This window comes from Galeopterus variegatus, unplaced genomic scaffold (genome assembly GCF_000696425.1).
Source record: "Galeopterus variegatus unplaced genomic scaffold, G_variegatus-3.0.2 Scaffold663, whole genome shotgun sequence".
In the NCBI taxonomy this organism is placed as follows: Eukaryota; Metazoa; Chordata; class Mammalia; order Dermoptera; family Cynocephalidae; genus Galeopterus; species Galeopterus variegatus.
Window position 1 is genome coordinate 485,977 of NW_007726774.1, and position 23,711 is coordinate 509,687.

Below are 23,711 nucleotides of genomic sequence, written 5' to 3' on the forward strand. Positions count from 1 at the left end.
CCCCCCCCCCCCCCCCCCCCCCCCCCCCCCCCACAGGGGACTGAGATGTGGAACTGCCCCTACTGAGGGGGGAGACCCAGTTTTGTCAATGCAGTTGTCTCTGTTTTACAAGCTGGAGTCACTCTTATGCTGTACCCAGTTTCTAAACTGGAGACTTTGTGTACCCTCTGGGCTCTGAGTACCCCTGCTATGGGCCTGGGCCTTGGCTGGATTGGAAAGAGCTGAAGGTAACAGTCTTTGTGCTCCTGGCCTGGCACCTGCCCCCACACCGGAGCAGAAAGGAAGGTGGACAACACAGGGCAACTGGCCCGGCTGGATTGCCCTGAGCCTGGAGTGGGCCATTTAGGAGAGCTAGGGGAGTGTTTCAGGCTGTCTGAGTTGTGACCCACCAAGCCAGAGCTCTCTCCATCTGGTAGAAGGGAAAGCCCACATGCTGCCGACTGTGTCCAAAACCGCCAGCTCTGTTCTTCCTTAGCCAGCCTTGCCCATCCCCATGAGGTCTCAGCCTCTTTGTCCCTTCTTTCTTCTCCCCTGGGAGACGAATGGCAGCAAGGGTCTGAGAAACAGTATCTCCAAGCAGCTTAGAGTTGGCCAGATTTACCTCAGCCTGGGCGCTGGTCCTTTCTTCCGGCCCCTCCTCTCCGAAATGTGCCTATTGCTAGAGCTCCTCCTTCTCAACACCCAGATTCTTTGGGAGTTGTCATTAAAGGAAGAAAAAAAGCCAGTGCCCGGGGATGGGCGTCTCCAGGGAGCTGGGGATTAGTGCCAGGCAGCTCATTGCCAGCCACGCCCACTTCCCCACGGGCACAGAACAAGCCAAAGCCTTCGTTGTATGTTGACGATGCACTTTTATGAATGTAGTTTCTATCGCTGTTTTTAGCCTTTTCACATCATGTAATGTGAGGCCTTGTACTTGTTAATTTATATCTCAGATCATATTTGATGGTTTTTATATATATCAATTCTAGACTGTTACAGGTGATGGACGCCTCGAGAGAGAGAGGAGAAAATGAAAGCAGCTGGTTTTGCAGAAATGTGTGTTGCATGGTGCCAACTGGGCCTGGGCTCTTCTGTTTCTGTCCCTTTTCCTCAAGGGGCCTCTGCTAGGCCCCATCCACCCCACACTGCCTTCTGAAGACAGTAAGCTCATGCTCCTTCCTCCACCTCGGTCCTTACCCAGGGTGGGGACTGGCCCCTCATCTTGACCAAAGCTGCTGTGTGGCAGCTCGGCCTCTCCCTGACCCCATCCTGATGGCTGTAGCATTCTTTTTGACCCACACCCTTGTCCCCAGTCCCTGTTCCTCAAGAGGAAACAAGAGTGTGGTGCCAGCTGACAAGATGAGACGACTCTTTTGTGTCCCAGGTTCAGGTTCTCACAGAGCCCCACCCTGCTGGGGTCTTACCTCACAGGAAATGTGTTTTAAAATGAATTTGAAAACAAGCCAACAAACCCTGCACCTCAGAAAACAAAAAAAGACCCTGATTTTTTTGTGCCAAAAACTGTGGACATGCTGGCTCAGCATCCTCAGGCCCAAGCTGTTGCTTAATTTTTTTTTAAACTAATCCAGATGAAAAGTTGTGGGGCTCTAGGATAGCATGGGCCCAAAGGTTCTGAAAGGCAGTTTGCTAGCATCCCCAGGCTTCGCTGGGGGAAGGGACCATGTCACCATTTTCTCATTCCATGGGGTGTGTCTGCCTTGGCCAACCCTGCATGGAGAGGTCAGGGCTGGGGATAGTCCACACTGTGCCACTCTCCTGCTCCTCCCACCCACCCCAGCTCTGTGTCTATGTCTGAATTGTGGATTGTGCAGAAGAACCTGCAGCCATAGTTATTTGATTATATCTTGACCGAGGGCTTGCAGTGCAAAGCCAGGCCAGTGTCCTGCATTACTTACAATAAAAGGGATCATTTATACCAGAGGGGTCCTGTGGCAGTGCTTTTGGTTGGGTGGTGGCAGGTAGGTGTTTGCCTGGGAGGGGCTGGGTATGGTACCTGGCAGCAAGCTTGGGCCCCTCAGGCAGAAGACAACTTAGAGTGACTCCAGGAAGAGGGCTCTGGGGATGACCTGGCTGGGTACCCTTGTTAGCTCGGAGGGGCTGCCCCTTTCCTTCCCCTCTCTCTCCAGGACCTTCACTGAGGGTGGTTCCATTAGGGCTAATGTGAGGTGGCACTGTTGGCCTTCCTGATCCTCATGTCACCAGTAGCTGGGCTCCTGGGACTTTCATGTCATATAGTAGTGCCTACCTGGCCCAGAGAAGGACTCCCCTTAGTCTCAACCTTACAGGGCAGGGATCAGGTGCCTCCAGGAGCCACCTCTCCAGTATCTCACCCTGGCCCATCAGCCACTGTTGCTCAACTGAGCAGGGAGAGATGACCCTTGTCCCCGTCTGAGACCTCTGGTCAGGAAGTTGTCTGAACAGCTCTCCTCATGCTCCAAGGATGAGATTCAGGGTGCCATTTCTGCTTACTGAGTATTAGCTCTGCTTCCTCAAGGAGCAGTGCCTATCTCAGCGTGGCATAGTGGCCCACCAGCCACCAAAGCGTGAGGTCCAGCTCCCTCCCCTGTTCCATAGGTTTGAAGTCACCTGAGAACTCAATGAGTTGTATGGGGTGGCGACAGCAAATCCTCCAGGAGTCTGTTCTCTTGCTCCACCAGCTCACCTATTGCAAGGGTAGTTTGGGGAAATAAGGACAGTTGGGTCCAGGACAGGACAACTCAGACTTCCTGCCTGGATTCCGCTGGGGCCAGGGGTGGGCCTCCAAGCTTGCGTTGTTTGCTGTGCTGTGACCTATCATCTCAGTGTGCCTGGGTGCTTAGGAGCAGGTGAACAGCTTCTCCGTAGACTACCTGGGACAGTAGGTGGGACAACCCCACTCCCCGGAGCTTGAAAAAGGCAAGAAGAGGCCGAGCCCGTGGCGCACTCGGGAGAGTGCAGCGCTGGGAGTGCAGCAGCGCTCCTGCCGCGGGTTCGGGTCCTATATAGGGATGACCGGTGCGCTCACAGCGCTCACTGGCTGAGCGCGGTGCGGCTGGTCTCAAAAAGGACAAAAAAAAAAAAAAGCAAAAGGTAACAGCCAGGAGAGGGGAAAAGGGCACAGAGACTGGGAGGACAGAGGAGGGCAGCCACTAAAGCCTTCCTCAGCACTTGCTAGGTCTGCTGGTTCCCACAATTCCTTGCTGGTGTCCAGGGCAAAGGGCTGGGAATGAGGGAGCTGAATAGCTGGAACCGGCCGGAAGAGGGGAAAGGGGCTCAGACCTGCACCCCACCACATTAATGTACGCTGAGGCCCGGCCCTCCCGCTCGCTCTCCTCTTCAGGATGGGGGTGTATGCGTGAGTTGGTGGGCCCAGGGTGTCTTAACCAACGCAGAGCCGATAGGCAAAGTGAGGTTTCAGTCATAAAACCACTCCAGGTTTGACAGCATGGAACCCCGGCTGGGAAGAGGAGCACCCCCTTTTCTCAAGCTGCCTGGTATTTCCCTAGCACCCAGCCCCCCTTTCCCCCTATCAAGACCAGGGTGCTCTGGGCTGACCCTATCTCCTCTTCCCCTCCCCATGGAGAGTCTGCACCCTTCCTGCCACAAAGCCCCCCATCAGGCCACATAATACAGAGTCAGGATCTGTTTAAACATGTTTAAAACAGGCTTGATCACAACAGAACGGGAAGAAACAAGGGAGTGGAGGAGGGGAGCATGGGCGCTGCCAGCCCCCACCGGTCTCTGAGACTCTCAGCCCGGCGGGTGCTTCAGCTTCCACTTCGCTCGGTTGGTGGTGCGAGATGGTCCCAGGCCCCACTGGGGCAGGGCAGGGCAGCCACACTTCCCCACCCCCTCCCCCACCGGCGCGGTGGCTTTTGTGAAGCCCAGCAGGTGGCACTTGCGACCTCCTTCTCCCAGTCTCCGTGGCTCAGGACCATGCTAAGGGCAGAGGTAGATGGGGAGACATGGGGGCTGCACACGGCCTGGGTGGCAGTGAGGAAGCTTGGGACCCTGAGGAGGGCATGCTGACTCCTTGCTGGAGAAAAGGCACCTAGATAGGGAAGCTGGGCTTGGGGGCCAACCAGGGGGCCATGGGGTGAGGTGGCTGGGCTGAAAGCAGGAAGTCGGGTGGGCGAGCTAACCCCAATCCTGGTTCCCAAGTCCCGGCCCACTGAGGGAAAAGGAAGGGGTCCCAGGGCAGACCCCTGCCCCTGGAACTCTCCGCCTGAGCAAGCCTCATACCCTTCCCACCCTGTCCCCCACCCAAGTCCAGATTCCACCTCTTTCCCACCCTTCCCACTGCCCAGCTCCAGGCTCTCTGTGGAGGGAGTGGAAGGTCAGAGGGGCCTCAGGCTGTCTTGGTGCCAGGGTCCACCTCCTTGTGGGACCAGAGCTCCTTGTGCTGCTTCCGGCCAAAGCCCTCATCATAGTTGCCTTTGCTCTTAAACAGCTGCTGGAAGTGGGGCTTGCAGTAAAATTCCCCGTGCAGCGCCGCGTAGCTGCCCAGGCTGCAGAGGCAGAACACGGGGTCAGGCAAGGCCAGGCTGGAAGGCAAGGGTAGGGGCAGGCAGGGCAGGGGCGCACCTGAGCTTGGTGTGACAGTGCTTGCAGCAGAAGCAAGAGTTGTGGAAAATGAGCTTGTCTGCTACCAGCCGCTCCATGGGGTACACAGTCTTCTGGCAGGAGGCGCAGGTCTCCTTCACCTGGGCCCGCAGGCTGAAGGACTGTGGAGGAGACTCAGCCAGGAGCCTGACGGGCACCGGCACTTCCTCCCCCCCGCACCCCACCTTCGGGGCCCTACCTTGGAGCGCTGCACAGTGCTGCTGCCACCGCTGCCTTTGGCCTCCTGAGGGAGAGGGGCAGTCAGGGCAGGGGCAGCTCTTGGACACCCCCGCTCACCGCAGCGGTCGCCAGCCCAGATCCCAATGGCACTCAAAAGGGGGCAAAGGGTGGCAGGCAAACACATTGCTCCTCTCCCCTTCACCCCAGGCCAGGCACCTGCCTCGGGGGACCCTCCCATTCGGCTGGTCACCTACATGAGAGGGGGTGGCCTGGGCGGCTCCTGCAGCCTGGAACATGGCTCGTTGGAGGTGATGGAAGCCCCGAGTGGAGACGCGGCACCCGCTGGGTTCTGCAAGGGGAAGTCGGTCGGGAGGGCCCCACCAGCCTTCTCCAGCCTGCAGGGAGGGGGGGCGTGTTTACAGGCAGGGGCTGGGGGGCTGTGGTTGGGACTTTCCCTAAGTCATTTCCTGTTGCTTTTGGTCTTGCCACTTCCGCCCCTCACCCACCTCCCCCCACACTGCTCCCCAAGGGGCAAGGGTCCCTGAGTGGAACCACGTGTGGGCGGGAGAACAAAGTTAGCGGCGAGCTCGGGGAGCGGAACAGGGACGTGGGGCTTCCGCGCAGCCGCCGTGTGCGCCCCGCGGGCAGGGGTGAGGGAGGTCAGGCGAGGGTGGGGCCCGGCGGGGCCCGGCGGGGCCGCGGCGAGAACCCCTGACCCGGGCCCAACACCGCCCAGGCGAGGCTGGGAGGCCCGGGCCGCAGGTGGGGCCCAGCCACCCGCGCTCGGTCCCCGTCACTGTTCGCTCGCCGCAGCTGGCCGGCACGAGGGGTGCGGAGAGCTCACCACCCTCGTTCTCCTGCGTCCCAGCAGCCAAGAGTTCCCAGAGCGCCCGTCCTCCTAAGACCCGACGTCCCGAAGCGTTTCTGTGCCCGGATTTTGTGGGGTTAGTAACCGCAGACTCCTGCGGACACCAGTGCCTGCAAGAATTGGGGGGGCGCCCCCTCAGGAGATTTCCATCCTTCCAAGAAGCAAACCTGGCGCACCCGAACCCCATTTATCCTGGGGACATTTGAAGGGGCTTCTTCAAGTCACAGGGCCAGCGCAGCAGAACTACTGCTTGCCGCTTTGCTGCAGGCCACTGCGCAAGCCTGAGGCACGTGGAGGCAGGTGATGGTCGCTCCCAGGGATGGAGCCTCAGCTGTGCTGGGAGGACACAGGGCAGCGACCTCTGCTGGGAGGCCGGGCCTTTCTGGGCACCAGGGACTGCTCCCTTGCCTGAAATCAGGGGGGAAGCTGCTTCAGGAAGCACAGCCCTAAGCACTGCGTGTTCCCACGCTGTGGCAGGAATAGAACCGGTGGCTCCCGCCGGAGCGCGGCCCACACACTTGTCAGGGAAGAGAACAGCTCCCGCCTGGCGCCTGGCAGGGGAGCGGCGAGGCAGCAGCTTCCCAGCCCCCGCCCGCTCGCTTTCCCCTCAGCCTCCTCGCGTCTTGGGCGAAGGCTTGGGTTTTGCCTGGGCCCTGGGCCCGAGGGCTCACTGATGAGGAGGGAGGACCCTCTGAAGCTGTGTCTCTCTCTGGGGCAAGCGTCCCCGGCTGTCATCAGGTTCTCCAGCGGCTGGCACAGCAGCGCGGGGCCAGGCTGCGGCGGCAGCAGGTGAGGCAGGCCCTCCGGAAGGCAAGAGAACTGATACGTGTTAGGAAAAGGGAACTTGAGGTTGAAAGAAAAGACGAGCTGGGCAGGGGAAGGAGGGGGCTGGAAATAATCGTGACCTGGCACCTCAGGTCCCCTCCAACCCCTCCCCACCCCCATGGCGGTGTCATTCCCTTCACCTCGGCTCCTATAACTGCCCAAATGAAGAAGTTTTTCACTTTTCCATTTTAAACTGGTGTTTTGGGGCAGCTGGCCGTAGGGGGATCTGAACCATTCTTTAACCAGCTGCGCTAACAGGCCAGCCCTTGGGGTTAACATTTCTGAGGAAAGGGAAAGTGGGGGCATTTGGTGGTTCAAAGAGCTTCAGGAAAGAGGAAGGGCGCTTCCTTAATCTGGCATTTGACGTGCTCCACCTAGAAGAGGGCCGCTCACCCTGAGGGGCTGGCAAGGGGACGTGCCTGTGAAGCACCGCGGAGGAGGCCCAGGGGAGAACCGCCCCTCACTTGCACTCGGCCACCAGCCAAGATGACAGGGGAGGGGGCAGGTCTGTTTCGTAGGTTGCTTGCTCTCTAGGGGTTAGCACCCAAGGTAAGGAAACACCCAAAGTCAGGTTACACGACAAAACCCTCTACCTCCTTCTCTGCCTCAACCCTGAGAGGCCCCAAAGTGGTCATGCAGAGTGGCTGTCTCCAGCACCTTGACCTTTAGACCTTTCCAGCCCCAAAGTGGTTTGATGGCCACAGGGGAGGCCATCAAAATTCACAGTCTCGAAATTTTAGATAGTAAAGGGACAAGTCTGTCAAGGGTTTTCTTTTTTAGGGGACTGGCCGGTACAGGGATCAAACCCTGGACCTTGGTGTTAACAGCACCACACTCTGACCAACTGAGCTAACCAGCCGGCCAGTTATGGGTTTTAAAAGAAACTGCTATGTTTATGTAGTGAGAGAGGTCACAAGCCCTCAAGGGCACACTCTCAGGTGGCAGAGCACTCTAGTCTTGGCCTGCACAGCCACCCATGTAGGCACAAACACTAGGCAGCAGGGCTGTGGTCCCTGCACTCAAGCAAGCACATGATGCCATTCTCTGATGGAGTCTCTGAAAATTTTAATTTTTCTGACAATGGAATTAACACAGCATAAGGACTTAAGCTCTCAGGCTAGGCAAGACATTATGGCCCTCAGAGACAGCACCGGGCAGCTGGCAGGAGGCGTGAAGATGGACTCTTGGTGGGAAAGGAATGAGCTACACAGATAAGCGATGGGAAGTTTTAGGTGTCCGGGCCCAGGTGACAAGAGGAATAAGGATGGACTGCCCCAGCTTTAACCTGGTGCTTAAAAACGCAGAAATACCCTTCCTTTCAATTACTAGGGAGAGGTACGAGGGGAAGGGAAGCAGGCTGCTTATTACTTGCTCTGTGGACCTACAGGACCTGAGGGCAAAGGAAAAGAATGGAATTAGGCTGGCAGGACAGCAAGTGCTGGAAGAGGTGACACAGTTCCCTGGGCCGAGGAGTTAAACACTGGGCTTGGACTTCAGCCACCAGGGCCAGATCAGCATCCCTTCCTTCTCAAGAGGTGGCCTAAGCTCACAGGACTGGGGATGTCAGCTTTCTGACGCTTCCTGATCCCTTGTGTCTCAAAAGCCTTGGAGCAGCAGTGAAGAAAAGTCTCTCCAGGAATTTCTTTCCTAATCAGTAAGCAGCCAACTCTCCTGGCAGAATGTCCTTTCTACCCAATCTGCACCCGGGAGGGTAGGAATGTGGCCAGCCCTCAGGAGGGGCCCCTGGAGGCTCCCATGTCCCGGGCTGGAGAATGTGCACCGTCTGCAGAGGCTCAGAACTCCCAGTCGTCCACCTCCAGCTCTTCCAGGTTTGTTACCAGGCCAAAGATTCCACTGTGATCCTGGGACTGGCTGCCCTCAAAACTGGTGATGGGGGTGACAGGACGAAGTAATTCAGGCAAAGCCTCTGAGGCACGTCGCTTGATCTGGGAGAGGAGAGAGTTGGGTGATGGATCCTGTTGCTCTGGGTCCCAGGACATCATGGGGCAAGGAACCGTGGCCCAGTGACAGATGAGCCATCAGAGCCAAGACTCTATGAGGAAGGAGCAGTGCTTTAAGTGGCTTCAGAAACTTGCTAATTTCTCTAATTCACAGGGAGGAGATAATACCAAAAGACCCCAAAGCTAGGGGACTGTGGGTAGTAAGAACCTAGGCAAGAGGAAACGGAGCCAAGGGAAAGTGCTACTGTACCTGCTTGAAGAAAGAGTGGTTCAGGAGGGTGCTTGCAGTGGGCCTGGAGAAAAAGGGCAAGAGAGACCAGCTTCACCTCTGCGACCAGCTTCCAAAATCCTGAAGGGCCCTCTACTTCCCTCAGCTCACTGAGGACAACAGCCAGAGCCACCCACGCTGGCTTCTTAGCAAACCCTCGTGCTGATCCCTCTTGCTGTGGGGGCTCCAGAGTCCTCCTGGAAGCCAGCCCCTTGCAGAACTTCTGGGGGGCACATCCTCTCAGACCCTGGCCTAGCTCCAGAGCTCCCTCTGCTCTCCCGAAGCCCAGTCCCAGGCCAGCGGGAATACCTTGTGTCTGGGTTGCGCTGAAGACACTGCTCCACAAAATGGTGGAAGTGGGGGGAGAAGGTTCGGTGGTAGGGGTGGGGGGGTGAGTCGCCGTTGGAGGGCCGGGGTGTGCAGGGGGCGAGGCTCTCATTCAGGCCAGGGTTGGCTGCTGAGCGCGAGGGGCTCATGGTCAGCTCCTCGGCGGGGATGGTGCTAGTATCCAACAGGCAGGGCACTGTGCCATTCAGTTTCTCCAGCAGCATCTGGGGAGGACAGAGCCAGGGACTGGGCTGCAGGGGGTCCCTGGAAGGCCTAGGGAGTCTCTTCACAAATACGCTTTTCCTAGTATACAACTGTGTCTTTTGGAGTTGAGAAAAGATGGAAGTGGAGTAAGTCTAGCTTCTCCTCCTTGGAATGCTGGTCACCAGCTCAGCAGCTCCAGCCCAGCCAGGCCAACATGAAGAGGAGGAGAAGAGGACTTGTGCAAAAGTACCCCCTTGCCCGGGGGCTGGAAGGAAGGGGCTCACAGTTTCCTCTCCCCCTTTGTAAGGCATCCAATTCCTCTAACTGTAGAGGCCTCCCCCCAGGGTGGAGAAGGCCAAGTCACCTTCTTTGAAGGCCAGCCCATTTGCCAGGCCCACATGGGTCCAATGGGGTCCGCAGTGCAGTACCTGCAGCACGGTACCTGCAGTGTCACATCCTGGGTTGTGGCTGTGGCAGGCTGCAGAGCAGCAGTGTGCCCAGGGTAGGCCCAGCTTGGGCAGCCAAAGCTCTCAAACACAACACATGCAGAGCCAGCTACACCTTGAGTATTGCTGTCCTCGGGGCTGTCCTCAGGAGCCTCATAAGCTGTCCAGGCCAGAAACCTGGAAATTTCTCTAGAGCTGTGCACATATAGTAGCTACTAGCCACATGTGGCTGTTTACATTTAAGTTACTTTTTATTTTGGGCCGACCCTTTGGCTCACTTGGGAGAGTGCGGCGCTTGGAGCACCGAGGCCGTGGGTTCGGATCCTATATAGGGATGGCCGGTGCGCTCACTGGCTGAGCGTGGTGCAGACAACACCAAGCCAAGGGTTACGATTCCCTTACCGGTCACAAAAAAAATAAAAATAAAAAATAAATTACTTTTTATTTAAAAAAAATTTTTTTTAATACATATATACATAGGGCCGGCCCGGTGGCGCACTGCTACAGTGCACCGTTTGGGAGCATGGCGGCGCTCCCGCCGAGGGTTCGGATCCCACATACAGACCGGTTCCTGCTCACTGGCTGAGCGAGGTGCGGGCGCAACACTGAGGGTTGCGATCCCGTTGCCGGTCCCGGTCCGGTACGGGCGTGACACTGAGGGTTGCGATCCGTTGCCGGACACGAAAAAAGAGACAAAAAAAAAAAAAACATATATAAATATATTTATTTTATTTTATTTATTTATTTATTTATTTGACCGGTAAGGGGATCGCAACCCTTGGCTCAGTGTCGTCCGCACCACTTTCTGCACCACGCTCAGCCAGTGAGCGCACCGGCCATCCCTATGTAGGATTCGAACCCGTGGCCTCGGCGCTACCAGCACCGCACTCACCCGAGTGAGCCACGTCTGCACCACGCTCAGCCAGTGAGCGCACCGGCCATCCCTATGTAGGATTCGAACCCGTGGCCTCGGCGCTACCAGCACCGCACTCCCCCGAGTGAGCCACGGGCCGGCCCCTACATTTAAATTACTTTTAATTAGGTTTAAAAGTCAGTCCCTCATAGGCCGGCCCGTGGCTCACTCGGTAGAGTGTGGTGCTGATAACACCAAGGCCATGGGTTCGGATCCTACATAGGGATGGCTGGTTAGCTCACTGGCTGAGCGCGGTGCTGACAACACCAAGCCAAGGGTTGAGATCCCCTTACCGGTCATCTTTTTAAAAAAAAAAAAAAAAAAGTCCCTCATTCTCACTGGCCACATTTTAAGTGCTCAACAGGTAGGTAGTGGCCACCATATTGGACAGCACAGATACAGAACATTTCCATCATTGCAGAAAGTTCTATTGGACAGTGTTGCTTCTAGACCGGTACTCTTATTCACCCTAAATAGCCTTTTAACTCTTTCCTGAGCATCTGTGTTACTGAATTATTTTACTTAGATTTCCTAGATTTCCACACAGCCCTAACTGCTCTATCAGATCCAATCCATCTGTTAGAGTGATCTTTCTAAAATATATATTTCATGCTATCATTCCTGTGCTTAAAATCCTTCAACAATTCTCCACATGCTTTGAAACAGGAACCAAGTGCCCAAGAGTGGCATTCAAGGCCCTCCACAAGGTGCGCTTGCTTCCTTCTCCAGCCTCATCACAGGGCAACCCCTCAGGAGCACCTGTGCCATTTACAACTACTTGCTGTTCGCCAGATCCTGTCCTGTCTTGACTCTGGGTCATGCTCTTCTCTCTGCCCTGAAGTCTCTTTCTGGTTCCCGTTCTTCATACAATTAATTGCTATTTGCCTTTAAGACCCAGTTCAAGTGCTGCTTCCTCCCAAAAGCCTCACTGGATCCCTGGTCTAGAGAGCTCCTCTCTGGCCATTCTCTAGCTGCCCCTCCCCACAGGGTAAGCAGTCTGTGGGCTTAAGGGAGAGGCTTGCTCAGAGCCTGCACACCTCCCACTCCCAGGTAGCTGGGACCCAGGTAATCCTTGCCCAGATACCTCCAAGTCCACTTCCTAGATGTGATGACGCCTAGATAAGCCTCTTCCCTGGGTCTGTCCTCCCAAGGGTAGACTGTGCCACTGGCTGTGTGCCCCTAGGCCCTAGGGATGGCCAAAGGGCAGGCATTGGTAGGGGGCATGAATAGAAGTTGAATTTGCAGAATGGAGGCTCCAAAGGGGTTGGCTGGAATGTGGTGGCACAGTACTCTGAGAAACCTGAAAATCCTAAATTAGAAATTAACTTTTCAGGTATATTTATCAAGATAGGAGAATAGGACATAATTTCTAAATTTATAAAAACTGGCTAGCTTGATTCATACATTTTAAATGACATATGGTATGTGGGTCTCCATTTGCTCTCCTGCTCCAGGCACTGCAAGTGCTGGAAGTGGGCCTGCTCTGGGCTCCTGTCCCCTGGGCTGGGCTCCATTACCACAGCATTTATCACATAGAGAAGTAAACAAAGAGTTATACAACCATCCCCCGCATTGGTGGGGCTTGTTGAAGGAAAGGACTGTCTTTCATCTTAGTATCCCTGGTCAGTGTCCTGAGTGTCCTGGTACTCAAACATTTGTGGAAGGCAGGCAGGCAGGCAAGAAAGAAACCAGTGGGCTGCAGGCTCACCTGGGTGGCAGGCATATCCTTAAAGGGGACATGGCCATTGGCCAGTTCACAGGCTGTGATTCCCACACTGTAGATGTCAGACTTGGCATCATAACCCTGAAGATTCTGTCAGGAGAAAAAAGCCACAGATGACTCCACTAGTAGCCTTGGTCTTTGTTCTTAGAAAAAGGACGGAGCAAAAACTGAGGGGATGAAAAGAACGCCTGTCCCCAAATTGGGACCAGCTGCTAACGACTCTTCCTGACTACACTACTGAAGACTAACTGCTGCTTTACAAGGAACAAATGTTTGGCAATGCTATGTAATCAGCAAGAAGTGCGGGGCCCCATGGGTCTGCTCAACACGGGGATCTAGAGAGCACCAACTATTTCCAAAATGCTCACTCTTCTCACGGAGTAGGACGGGTCCCTGCAGGGAGTTGAAATGATGTACAGTTGAGGTCCCCACAGAAGGGAACCACATCCATCTGCAACGGGCAGGAACCGCCCTCCATCTGGGAACTCCACTCAGAAGGAGAGACCACCCCCTACCCCAGGAAATTCCTGAAGGCTTTCTTGGGAAATCACGAGTGGGTGAGAGATGGGCTCATCAGGACCCAGTGCACAGACCTGCTGGAGGACCTCCGGGCTGAGCCAAGGCAGGACCTTGATACTGTACTTGGGAAAATCATGGACCACACGCTGCCGCCGCCCATGGCTGATCATGCTGAGGTTGCTGCGTAAACCAGACAAGTAGACCTTCCCATCCACGGAGATCAGAATGTGGCTGGCTTTGACACTTCTGTGGGGGATATAGGAGGTGGGGAGGTGTCACGGGCAGCAGGAGCCCCTCACACTGCAAACCTTGGTCTTCATATGCTAGATCCAGTCGGCTCTCTTCCCTGGCCACGTGTGTGTGTGTGTGTGTGTGTATTATATGTGCATATACAAATTTTATATATTAAAAAAACGTTTTTATGAAAAATTTCAAACATACACAAAAGAGAAAATAGCATGAACTCATTTACATATCACCAGATTTAAAAACTCATTTATACCCTGTTAATCTCTCTTTTATGCTCATAGACTATCTCTTCCCCCTACTTCCTACTAATGCTGTTAATCTGTACTTTTTGTTGGTAGGCATTCTTCTAAAGCGCACCATTGTTTTATGCATATAATTTATTTATTTATTTTTTTTGGTGGCTGGCCACTACAGGGATTGAACCCTGGACCTTGGTGTTATCAGCACCATGCTCTAGCCAACTGAGCTAACCAGCCATATGCATATAATTTAAATTTACCTAATGGGACCATGTTATGCATCTCATTCTTCCTTTTTCACTCAGTGCTATGGTTTCAAGATCCATCGTGTTGCTATGTGTATACTCCTAATCTTTGCTTGTAATTGCCACCTTGACTCTGTGATGGGATCTAACACTTTTCAGTTCTTCTGGGATGGGACACTCGTGCTGCCTCTAACTAGCACAAATATGAACAATGACATCCGCAAACATGTCCCCTTCATGGTCCTGCACAAAGGTTCCTTTGGGATGAACACCCAGAGATAGCACTGATGGTCTGATTCCATGACTCTTCCTGGCTGCATGGGGCCATCTCCCATCACCTGGACAGGAGGCTCCCACATCCTCACTGCACTGGCCTTACCCACCCTCCTGACCACTGCCAGCCTCGTGTGGGTAAAGTGCCATCTTGTTTCCATTTGCTTTTCTCTGATGGCTAAACACTTGTCTATTCCAATGACTTCTAGTCTTTGGAGTCTCCTCTTTTATAAACTTCATATCCTTGGCCCATTTTTCTATTCTTTGCTTTCCTTTTCTTGTTGCTTTGCAAGATTTCCACGTAATTAAACTCCACTGTGTTTCATTTGTTTTACTTCTGTGTTTTAGACAAAGCTAATATCTTCTTCTTCTCTGTCATCCATTTCTTGACTTTTTTCATGGTTTCCTTTATTGGATAGAAATCTTTAATCTTGATATAACCAAATTCATCATTTTTTTGCTTTATGCTTTGTGCTTCTAAAATGTTGAGAAGTTCTATGCCTCAGGTTATAAGAGTATTTCCTCACACGTCCTTCTATCTAAGTGTGTAGTTTTTACATTTTACATTTAGGCCTTTAATCCATCTGGAGTCCTCGATGTACGTGGAGTGATGTACGGTGCGGTTTTATTACCTTTCCTACTATGAGCTCATTTTCCTGATACCACCTACTAAGCAATCTCTCAGCATAGGACTCACTCTGGGACACATGAGGCAGGTGTGGGGGTCAGAGGTCCACATCAGAGGTTCCTCTCACACAATACACAGGACCAAGCTGCTCAGTAAAGAGTCAACGGTTTCAGCACTGACAGGCTAAATGACTGTCCCCCAAGTCAGTCGCAAGGTCAGAATCCAGATCCTTGATTTTAAACTCTGGCTTCACTAACTTCAGTCAAACTTCAAGCAATGAACTGGCTAGCGCCATAAAAAAAAACCAACTAAAAAAGACTTCAAGTGTTTGTACCTTCAACCCTCATTTACCTGAGGGCCTGTGGACACAGCACCTGCTCTAATAAAGGGTGAGGCTGCCTAGGAACACACCTGTGTACATATCCCATGTGGTGGATGTAGTCCAGGGCCTTGAGCACTCCCTGCAGGATGTAAGCAATCGCCAGCTCGTTCATGCCATCCATGAAGTGGGTACTGATGAGATCCTTTGCAGAACCTAAAGAAAAGAATTGTGGGGAGGTAGTGAAGGCTAATAGAGAGGAAAACAGCACATAAGCAATCTGAAAACAGAGTTCTTAGAACTCCTCTCTTCCAGGAACCCCTTCCCACTCACCATATGCCATGAATGATGTGACAACCCACAGCTCATTGTCTGCAATAAAGGTGGCCCGATATGGCACAATATTGGGATGGTTGAAGAGTTTAGAGACATGAAGCTCCCCCTGAAAGCAATGGTAAAGGTGAAGTCAGAATCAAGGGGCACTGAAGAGTGTTGCTCAACGTGAAGGGGGCAGCATGAATAATATGGGGACCCAGTACTTTCTGAGTGCTCTTTTCAGAGTCCTGGTGCTCCCACTACAGGAAAAATTAGGTCCTGCTGTCTCTGAGGGAAGCCACTGCTTTGCTAGCTCTGCCTCCATGTGGCCCTGCCAGCCAATCCTAAAGAGCCCCAAGAAACAGTCCCCCGCCCAACAAGGACACTGCTGACAACAAAATAGAGGGTCCTGGCTCACCACCTCAGAGATGGTGAAAACAAACTGTTGACTGGAGACTTATGAAGTTATAAGCTTAGCTCAACTTCAAGGGCCAATGTATAGAATTTCTCTTTCAAATAAGAAAACAAAAAAATGTTTTTCTATTATAAATGAAAATGTTGTAGTTGATAGAAACAAGAAAGTATTAAAAAACAAATGACAACTACTAAACATTAGAAGATATTTTTCCAGCAACCTCAGATTGACAGATCCTTCCTCAGCAGCAGCTACAGGAAGTGTAAAGAATACCTGGATAAAAGAATTACAGAAACTCCAGGGTCCTGGCCTTTGGGACATGAGCTAAGCCCAGATGGGTTGTACCTTCTGCATGTCCACTACTTTACAGGAGAAAATTCAGAAGAATCATAAACTCCAACACACTTGAGAACAACTCATATGTTTTTTCTCAAATAACTAAGCTGAGACTGGCCTGCTCCATCCTCAGAGCCACCAAACTATTCTGGACGGACGAGCTGGTACTAGAGCACCACCGGGTGAGCATCAAGTCAGAGCAACATCGTAAATGAAGACAGGGAGGGCTGCAACTAACTGAACATGCGCTGCCCCAGGCCTGAACCTAAGCCTGCATCAACGAAGGAGAATCTGGTCCAGTCAGTTAATAGACCTGTAGTCTCTCTCAGTTTAACAAGACGGCGGCTACTTGCTTCTCCAGTAGAAAGGAACCTTGGGCAAACAGGATGCTAAGAGCCAGAAGGTAGCCACTTTGCAGGGCAAAGGCTACTTTGCAGCTGGAACAAAACTGCCTGGGTTTGAATTCTGCCTCTGCCGCTTACTAGTTTGTGTGACCACAGGCAAGTTACTTAAACTCTCTGATGAATAAATGAGCCAGAAAGGAGTATTTGGAGAAAAGAGGGGAATATAAATGGGGTTCAGCAGTATTACAGCCCAATCCTTTGTGCTGAGTGCCCAAGATTCTCCACTGAAAGCTTCCACAACTTCTTAATATTTGGTCTACCTTCATCTCCTGCCAGGTACTTTCAGAGAACCAGAGTGACAGATGCCTGGCAATTACTACTGGAACCAAGAGCCCACCCTCCAAGTGTCACACTCATGTTTTATTACCTGCAAGAACGTCACCATCTCATTGGAACAGGCTTCTAGGTTAATCCTCCGTACCGTCACATACTCTCCCGTTGGTTTGTACCTTGCTAGATTCACTGTCATCAAGTCCTCAAATCCTTTGCCTAAAAGAAAAGAGGAACAAGGACAATAGCAATGAAGGCTTTTCTTCCTTAAAGAAAAAGGGACTTGATTTCAAAGGAAAATTCAAGTTAAAATTTTCACTGCTGTTACTTTCATGGCTGATATTTCTTGATTTTTCTCCTATTAGTTCCTTCTCAGCCAACCATTCTAATTGACTATGGCCTAGAGTGTGCAGCCACCAAGAAAAAAATGGCAAAAGAGCTTCTCTCCTCAAAGCATGATCTCTTCCCATCTTGGCATAAGAAAACACAAAAAGACCCACAAAAGCCAGTTTAGTCATCATGAATCTTACTACCTAGCTGGCGGCCTCTGGTGCACTTCATCTGGGGATGCTGAGAAAGCTGCAGCAGTCCCTGGAGCAGGAAAGTAATGACAGTCCCCAGACATTACCTATAATGGTGAGTAGCTCATAACACCCTCCCTCTGGCAGAAAGCTACTCATGATCTCTTGTTTAGAGAAGGATGCTATCGACTCTGAGCTCGCCTCATTGGTCTAAAGAAAAAGAAAAATAGGTTAATAGAGAAAACTGGGGGTGGGAAGCAGAGGGGAGATGATAATTCAGACCCACAAGGAGACTGGCATCTAGACACACATACAAATCCTGACTTGGTGGCAAAGAAGTAGCGCCAGCGCTATTTGAAGAGCAATGAAATATCGGATGTTCACTGTAGTAATCAGCACCAGTATCAGAGCAAGCAAGTGCCAGTGTTGTCTACAAATGGGGGACTGTGGGGGGACAAGGACCCATTCCACTCAACTCTTAATCTTCTTGTCCTTTCCAACAATCGACATTTGCTAAAAACCATGTAATTCTTACCTGGGGAAAGGATGTCTGGAGAAAGAAAGGCACATTTAGAAAAGAAAAGGGGATGGAGAGGTGGGGGTTCTCCTCAATATCCTGCTGCATCAGGGTCCTATTTTAAAAGTCCTTACTGCAAGATCCTAAAAGGTCAAACACTATCTTGCTCTAGGGAAAATGTGGCAAGAAGCAGCCCCATCTTTAGCAAACCAAGCACCCAGGCCAGTCATTCCCTGACATCTCCAAGTGAAATGAGAGGACCACCAATGCACGGAGCTGCAGGCAAGGACCAGAGCTGTCTGGTCTCAGCCATCTTCCAGGCAGCAGAAGGGACTTGCTCCCTCGTTCCTGCCCACTCATGCTGTGAATCAAGCTGCAGCTCAGCCATTCAGGAATCTCTGAGTGCTGGAAGAAAAACACATGGCAGACAACAGCTCTTCTTTCAGCTTAATGGGCTCAGTTTCCTTCTAGACTCAAATTTATTTGTATGATTTAGGGATTGTGAATATTTTGCTTTTTGTTAGATTCTCTTTCTTCAGATGTGTGTCTAACTGAAATGGAGAAAACTAAGGCTAGCTCATATTTCATATGTGGCATTCATAAACCTGACCTCTGGTCAGAAAAAGATCTTTGTGAATGTATGAAAGGTTCATGGCTCAGCACTGGCCAGGAGAGTGAGAGTTGAGAATGTTCTGACGAGGTGGTGCCAGAACAAGCATCAGGGATGTAGTTCTGCAGGAGCCCATAACAATGAAAGTACTCTATACCTGTTATCTGACCATGAAATACTTTCCAGAGCACTTCCACACTGCATCTGATCTATGCCTCTGATCTTCAGTGAAGTAGATGGGGCAGATGTCATCCCCATGTGCAATAACAAAAATGAGGGCCAAAGAGATTAAGAGATTTGCCAAAAACCAAAATGTGAGTACACAGCACAGACAGGACCCAGGCCAGTGAAATTAATATACCACCTTGTTAGCTGACGTTTCAAGAACATCTGGTTTCAAAACAGTGGACACAGCCGATGGGGAAAGGAACCATGTGGGGCTCTGCCTCCCCTTATAACTTACACTGCCAGTTAGAGGAAAATAGCCAAGCAAAATCGAGCCCTGTTAACAGTGAAATTCCATTTCTAACTTGATCAACTTTTTATATTTCTAAGATTCAGCCATACTATATTTTGCTATATTTCATCCATTTTTATTGTTGCATAATATTCATCTCATGAATATACCTCAACTTCTCCATTCCGACATTGACGAGCTTTTTGGGTTGTTTTTCAGTTCTGCTGTTATGACTATAAACATATTTGGATGTCTCCTGACTAAAGCTTATACGTAGAAGTGGACAGAATTGCTAGGTCACAGAATATTTAAACAATCAACTTTATGAGATAATGCCAAATTGTTTTCCAAAATGATTATACCAATTTACACTCCCATCAGCAATGTATGTGTGTTCTTGTTGATTGATCTTTTCCCCATCACTTCGTATTTTCAGATTTCTTAATTTTTGCCAATGTCATTGTGGATTTGACTTACATTTCCCTGATTACTAATGAAGGTGAACATCTTTTCATGTGTTTATTGGCTGTGTAGATTTTCTCCAAGGTGAAAATGCCTCTTCCTGTCTCTTCTACATTTTTCTACTGAGTTGTCAGTGCAGGATTTCCCCAAAGTAGGTCCCACAGAACACTGATGTTGCAGTGTTCATTGATGCATGAAAAAAGTTCCCATGTCAAGTCAGGAAATGCGACATATGCTTTTCTCATGGAAAATCACAAGGTGTACTCTCATATTAAAGGCATTGAGATGCTTTGTAGTAAGGAAACTTGTTTAACTTTATTTAACCTAGCACTTCCCAAATATGTCTGTCCAGGGAACCTTCTGTGCCTAATATCTGTTAAATTGGGGGGAAGGTAATTTGGGAAATGCTATTTTTTTTTTTAGTAAAACATAAGGTATCACACAAAGACCAACTTAAATATCATCTCTTCAGAGAAGACTCTGTTCAGCCAAAGCAAAGTAGGCTCCTCGTCACTTTATTGTATTGCCTGGCTTTACTTTCTCTACAGTAGTTATCACCACAGCTTATCTATCTATTGCTTGTTTCCTCCGCTAGAATGCAAACTCCATGAGGGCAGGGACCTTGTCTGTTTTGTTCACTAATGTATTTATTTCCCAATGCCTAGAACAATGCTGACACATACTTAAAAAACAAAAATCATTTAGGCAAAGTTTGAACTAAGGGGGTTTTCTGCCCATGACCTTGTCATTCCCATGCACTGAAGAGGACAGCAGGAAAAATGTTACCAGCCAGTTACTTTGGAGACAGGGTTCACCATAATAACCTATACTGGAAGTGCCACCCCTCATACAACGCTTCCACCAGAATCCCCTGATACTAGGAGCACTCTGTAGATCAGAATCCAATACCCGCATGTGAGAAAGTACTGCATTTTTTTTTAGCAGGTAACAATACGGCCCAATGAGAAGCAACTGCTTTGTATTTGAAGGTTTTCTCTCCTTTGATCTCCAAGCAAACTCCTTAAAGTTTCTCTGATTTGAAAAAGAGACTATGAAGAACAGCTGAGTCCTGCTGAGTCCACTTCAAATAACTCCCTTTGGAAGAACTACAGTTAAATACTTTTATTACCCTATGTCCCTTTTCCTCGACACTGGTACATATAAAACATACTGTCTACCAGACTATATGCGAGATACATTCTTATTGAGCCTAAGTAGGAAATGATTCATTAAATTATTGATGTGCTTAGTTAGTAACTTGACAAATACTTCTACTATCTAGTAGTACAGAAAACTACTCAAAATTGTTAGCTTTAGAAAATAAAATTCTTTGGGTAATTGGGAATATGAGTTTATGGCAGTTGGGAACTGTATGAAATGAACTAGTCTAGTGATTGCTGTGGCTCCTCCACCCCTCTGTCCCCAACTCACTGGAAACAATCCTAATATGGAGACTTTCTACTTTGTGGATATTCTACAGGTCTGAACTCAGAGAAAGACAACGTTTATTTAGGAAAACAAACAAACCAAGAAACAAAGGCAATATTTTGAAAGGAAGAGGTCTGGCCTGATATTGCCACACAAAAGGCAGGTTAGTTCCTTATATTGTTTCAGATTTAGAAAATGTCTACATTCAGATGAAAAGGATAAAATACTTAGTTCATTCTCCTTAAACACAGCATGGCACAGTTTTATTAGTGTAATGTATAATCTCAAATTACTCAAAGAAAGAAACTAATTCTATAAAAGTCTTTTCTTAGTTTCTCCTACCATGAAAAGCATTTTATTCATTTTGAAGCATTTGAAAAATACATAAGCTACCGATATCCAGAAATGACCACAAAATAACTTTGTTTAAAGAGCTTTAAAACAAAATACAATAGAGCATACAAAGACAATATTTATGAAATGCTACCAAATAAACACATTCAACTTCCCACAGGTTTCACACAGGATAACTTTTTGATATAACATCGGCAGCCAATAAAAATTACGTATAATTGACACTGTATTCTAGAAAAACACCTAATTGATCCCACAGGAAACTTTTTTGGTCTCCTGACTGGAAAAACATTTGGATCTGATAGATCTTCAGGTGCTCCTGAAGAGCAGACAATATAAGCACAGCCAAAGCTTTACTCAAAGAGAAATTCCCAGTCAACATTACTTTCTTCCATCAACCTTGAGGCTGCTGGCAAAAGGTGCAAACCTTTGCATTTGTAACCAGAAGTCTACGTAGGGCCGGCCTGTGGCTCACTTGGGAGAGTGTGGTGCTGATACCACAGAGGCCAAGGGTTCGGATCCCTATATAGCGATGGCCAGTTAGCTCACTTGGGAGAGCATGGTGCTGACAACACCAAGTCAAGGGTTAAGTTCCCCTTACCGGTCATCTTTTATTTAAAAAAAAAAAAAAAAAAAAGCTGTCTACTTAGGAAAGGGTTCTTATCCTCTCTCTTCATATGGCACTGATTCACATTTTCCAAAATTGCTTGGTACACTGTGCACATCTGGTGCTATTTACGTAGGTAAAATAAACTAGAAGAGGAGGAAATAGGGCAAGAGTCTTGCAGCTTTTGCCAATGAAAGAACTAAATTTTATGTTTTATACTTGTTAAATTTGGTTTTGTTTTTAAGGTAGGAAATTTGAGGTCCTGCCTTATTATCTAGAATGAGGTCTAGATTATCTCTGTGAATTGAAATCTATTATTAATAAGGTAAGGATGGAAAATTTAGTTCTACCAGTCACTAAAAGATAACCACATTTCAGACTGTTGAAACTTACTTTTTGGGGGGAGGGGATGATGGGTGATTGGTAGGGTTGGGAATACCCAACCAAGAAGAGACAAAAAGTACCTGAGACTTTTCAGTTTTGAAACTACACATCAAAATCTTTCCAGGGTGAAACCTGAATCTCCACGAGTAAAAGAATTACACTACAAATAAAACTCAACGACAGATAAGCAGAAACATAAAATGAGAAGTCAGCAAAACAAACTTCCACAAGAAGTCATTTCCATGCAACAGCCACAATGCTAAAGAGCCTAGAAAGGCACTTACTTTTCTCCGAGTGTCACCCGGAGGCTGCTCTGGAGTAGAGAAATTGATTGTTGGCATTTTGGTTTTTAGCAAGAGACATACCCACATTCAGAACAGCAATCATTGCACTTAGGACTACATTTATTAATGGAAACCACTTAAAAGTCATTACAGCAAAAAGTGCGTGCCATGCTACATATAAACACACACACAGATCCACAGTAAAAATGCTACAGATAGGTGGGATTTTAAACATGGATCTATGGCTCTTCAAAACTTGGCAAGGCTACTACTCTATGGGTATTCTTTACTGGGTATAACACAACAGCTACAATTCTAGTCATATATTTACTTTTTGTCTGCACACAGTGTTATTTTGAATAGGCTGGTTTCAGATCTTACACTTTGTGAGTCCAAAATTCATTATTATAAAGTTATAGAGCTGGCCATTTCCCAGGGTGTACAGGGACTAGAAAAAAAAATTTTTTTAAAGGCAAAAAATGTTTTCATACAGAAACACATGTAATGAGGGACCATTACCCAATTTGATTTTCCAAATCAGATAAATATTTTTTTAAAAAAAGATACATTCTATTCTGAATGCAAATAAAGCAAAGGCAGGGCCAGCCCGTGGCTCACTCGGGAGAGTGCAGTGCTGATAACACCAAGGCCCCGGGTTCGGATCCCATATAGGGATGGCCGGTTAGCTCACTGGGTGAGTGTGGTGCTGACAACACCAAGTCAAGGGTTAAGATCCCCTTACCGGCCATCTTTTAAAAAAATAAAAAATAAATAAAAAATAAATAAAATAAAGCAAAGGCATTTTGGCATTCTGCTACTCTTAGTGAAAATGAACAAAGCAAAGAATAACTGAAATAACTTTCTGCTTTTAAATCAGGCAAATTATGTATGTGCTATTGATTTTCTCCATTGTATCAAAGTGATTAAAATAAAGTGAAGACTTTTAACTGTAAAGTACTGGGGTGTTTATACAGTTCCAAATAAATTATGTAGTTCTAAATATCTTAAACTATAAAAAATTAGAGAAGTAAATCTAGTCACCAAGGAAAATTCTTTCTTCTAAAATATATTAGAGTATTCAAATTTATTGCTAGAGGAGACTGCCTACAGAATAAGTTAGCCTCAAATTCATCAAAATAGGAATTTTTTCCTCCTTTAACATCAGTTTTCTAGTACACCAATGGCAGGAGCAGTTGCTTAAGACAGTATACCAAAGGTAAAAAACCAGGTGAATGAATTGAAGGAAATCTAACTCAATCTTCCAGATAGAAGGCAAATTCCAAGTTGTACAAAACTTGTTAATATAGACTTTATATAGAAAAACCTCTTCACCTTCCTCAGATCAGAGACTAAGGCATTGTCAGAGATCCTACTCTCAAGACACTGAAACCAAAACCCATTAATTCAATTCACATATACTGGAATATTTGTAACTAATTCATCGTATACTGGACTTCCAAGTCAACTTCCATTAATGCCAATGTTTACTTTTAAACATTTTACTCCCATTAATGATGGGAAGAAAATGAGAATAGGATCACAATACAGTATTTTGGTCCCATTAGCCTTTCCTTTATTG

The 23,711-nt window shown here is 48.9% G+C and overlaps 2 protein-coding genes and 1 non-coding gene across 11 annotated transcripts in view; all 3 read right to left on the minus strand.

Moving 5' to 3' along the window:
• Nucleotides 1–3,619: 3,619 nt before the first annotated feature.
• On the minus strand, nucleotides 3,620–5,118 carry LIMD2 (LIM domain containing 2). 2 transcript variants are annotated; one of them, XM_008571143.1, is made up of 4 exons: nucleotides 5,016–5,118; nucleotides 4,781–4,825; nucleotides 4,564–4,703; nucleotides 3,620–4,487 (listed from the first exon to the last, which is right to left on the minus strand). In XM_008571143.1, exons 1-4 carry the CDS (start codon nucleotides 5,055–5,057, stop codon nucleotides 4,328–4,330), a joined length of 387 nt encoding a protein of 128 aa, XP_008569365.1. In that variant the 5' UTR covers nucleotides 5,058–5,118; the 3' UTR covers nucleotides 3,620–4,327. The 2 variants fall into 2 exon arrangements, with proteins under 2 accessions (XP_008569365.1, XP_008569364.1); XM_008571142.1 differs by lacking the exon at nucleotides 5,016–5,118 and having other exon boundaries at nucleotides 4,781–4,979.
• A 2,121-nt stretch (nucleotides 5,119–7,239) lies between these two features.
• On the minus strand, nucleotides 7,240–7,313 carry TRNAN-GUU. Its single transcript has one exon. It is a non-coding gene; the product is annotated as a tRNA-Asn (tRNA).
• A 186-nt stretch (nucleotides 7,314–7,499) lies between these two features.
• Nucleotides 7,500–23,711, minus strand: part of STRADA (STE20-related kinase adaptor alpha) — a 36,405-nt gene continuing 20,193 nt past the window's right edge. For 3 of the 8 annotated variants that reach the window (XM_008571148.1, XM_008571146.1, XM_008571149.1), the window contains 9 exons: nucleotides 17,137–17,239; nucleotides 16,606–16,727; nucleotides 15,102–15,210; nucleotides 14,861–14,984; nucleotides 12,890–13,061; nucleotides 12,282–12,386; nucleotides 8,993–9,234; nucleotides 8,666–8,708; nucleotides 7,500–8,400 (listed from right to left, as the gene is read on the minus strand). In XM_008571148.1, coding sequence (XP_008569370.1) covers nucleotides 8,248–8,400; nucleotides 8,666–8,708; nucleotides 8,993–9,234; nucleotides 12,282–12,386; nucleotides 12,890–13,061; nucleotides 14,861–14,984; nucleotides 15,102–15,210; nucleotides 16,606–16,727; nucleotides 17,137–17,239 — 1,173 coding nt within the window. In that variant the 3' untranslated portion in view covers nucleotides 7,500–8,247. Of the gene's footprint in view, nucleotides 8,401–8,420; nucleotides 8,508–8,665; nucleotides 8,709–8,992; nucleotides 9,235–12,281; nucleotides 12,387–12,889; nucleotides 13,062–14,860; nucleotides 14,985–15,101; nucleotides 15,211–16,605; nucleotides 16,728–17,038; nucleotides 17,084–17,136; nucleotides 17,240–22,132; nucleotides 22,162–23,711 lie in introns of those variants that run through there. The other 5 variants (XM_008571144.1, XM_008571145.1, XM_008571147.1 and 2 more) reach the window with 4 other exon arrangements.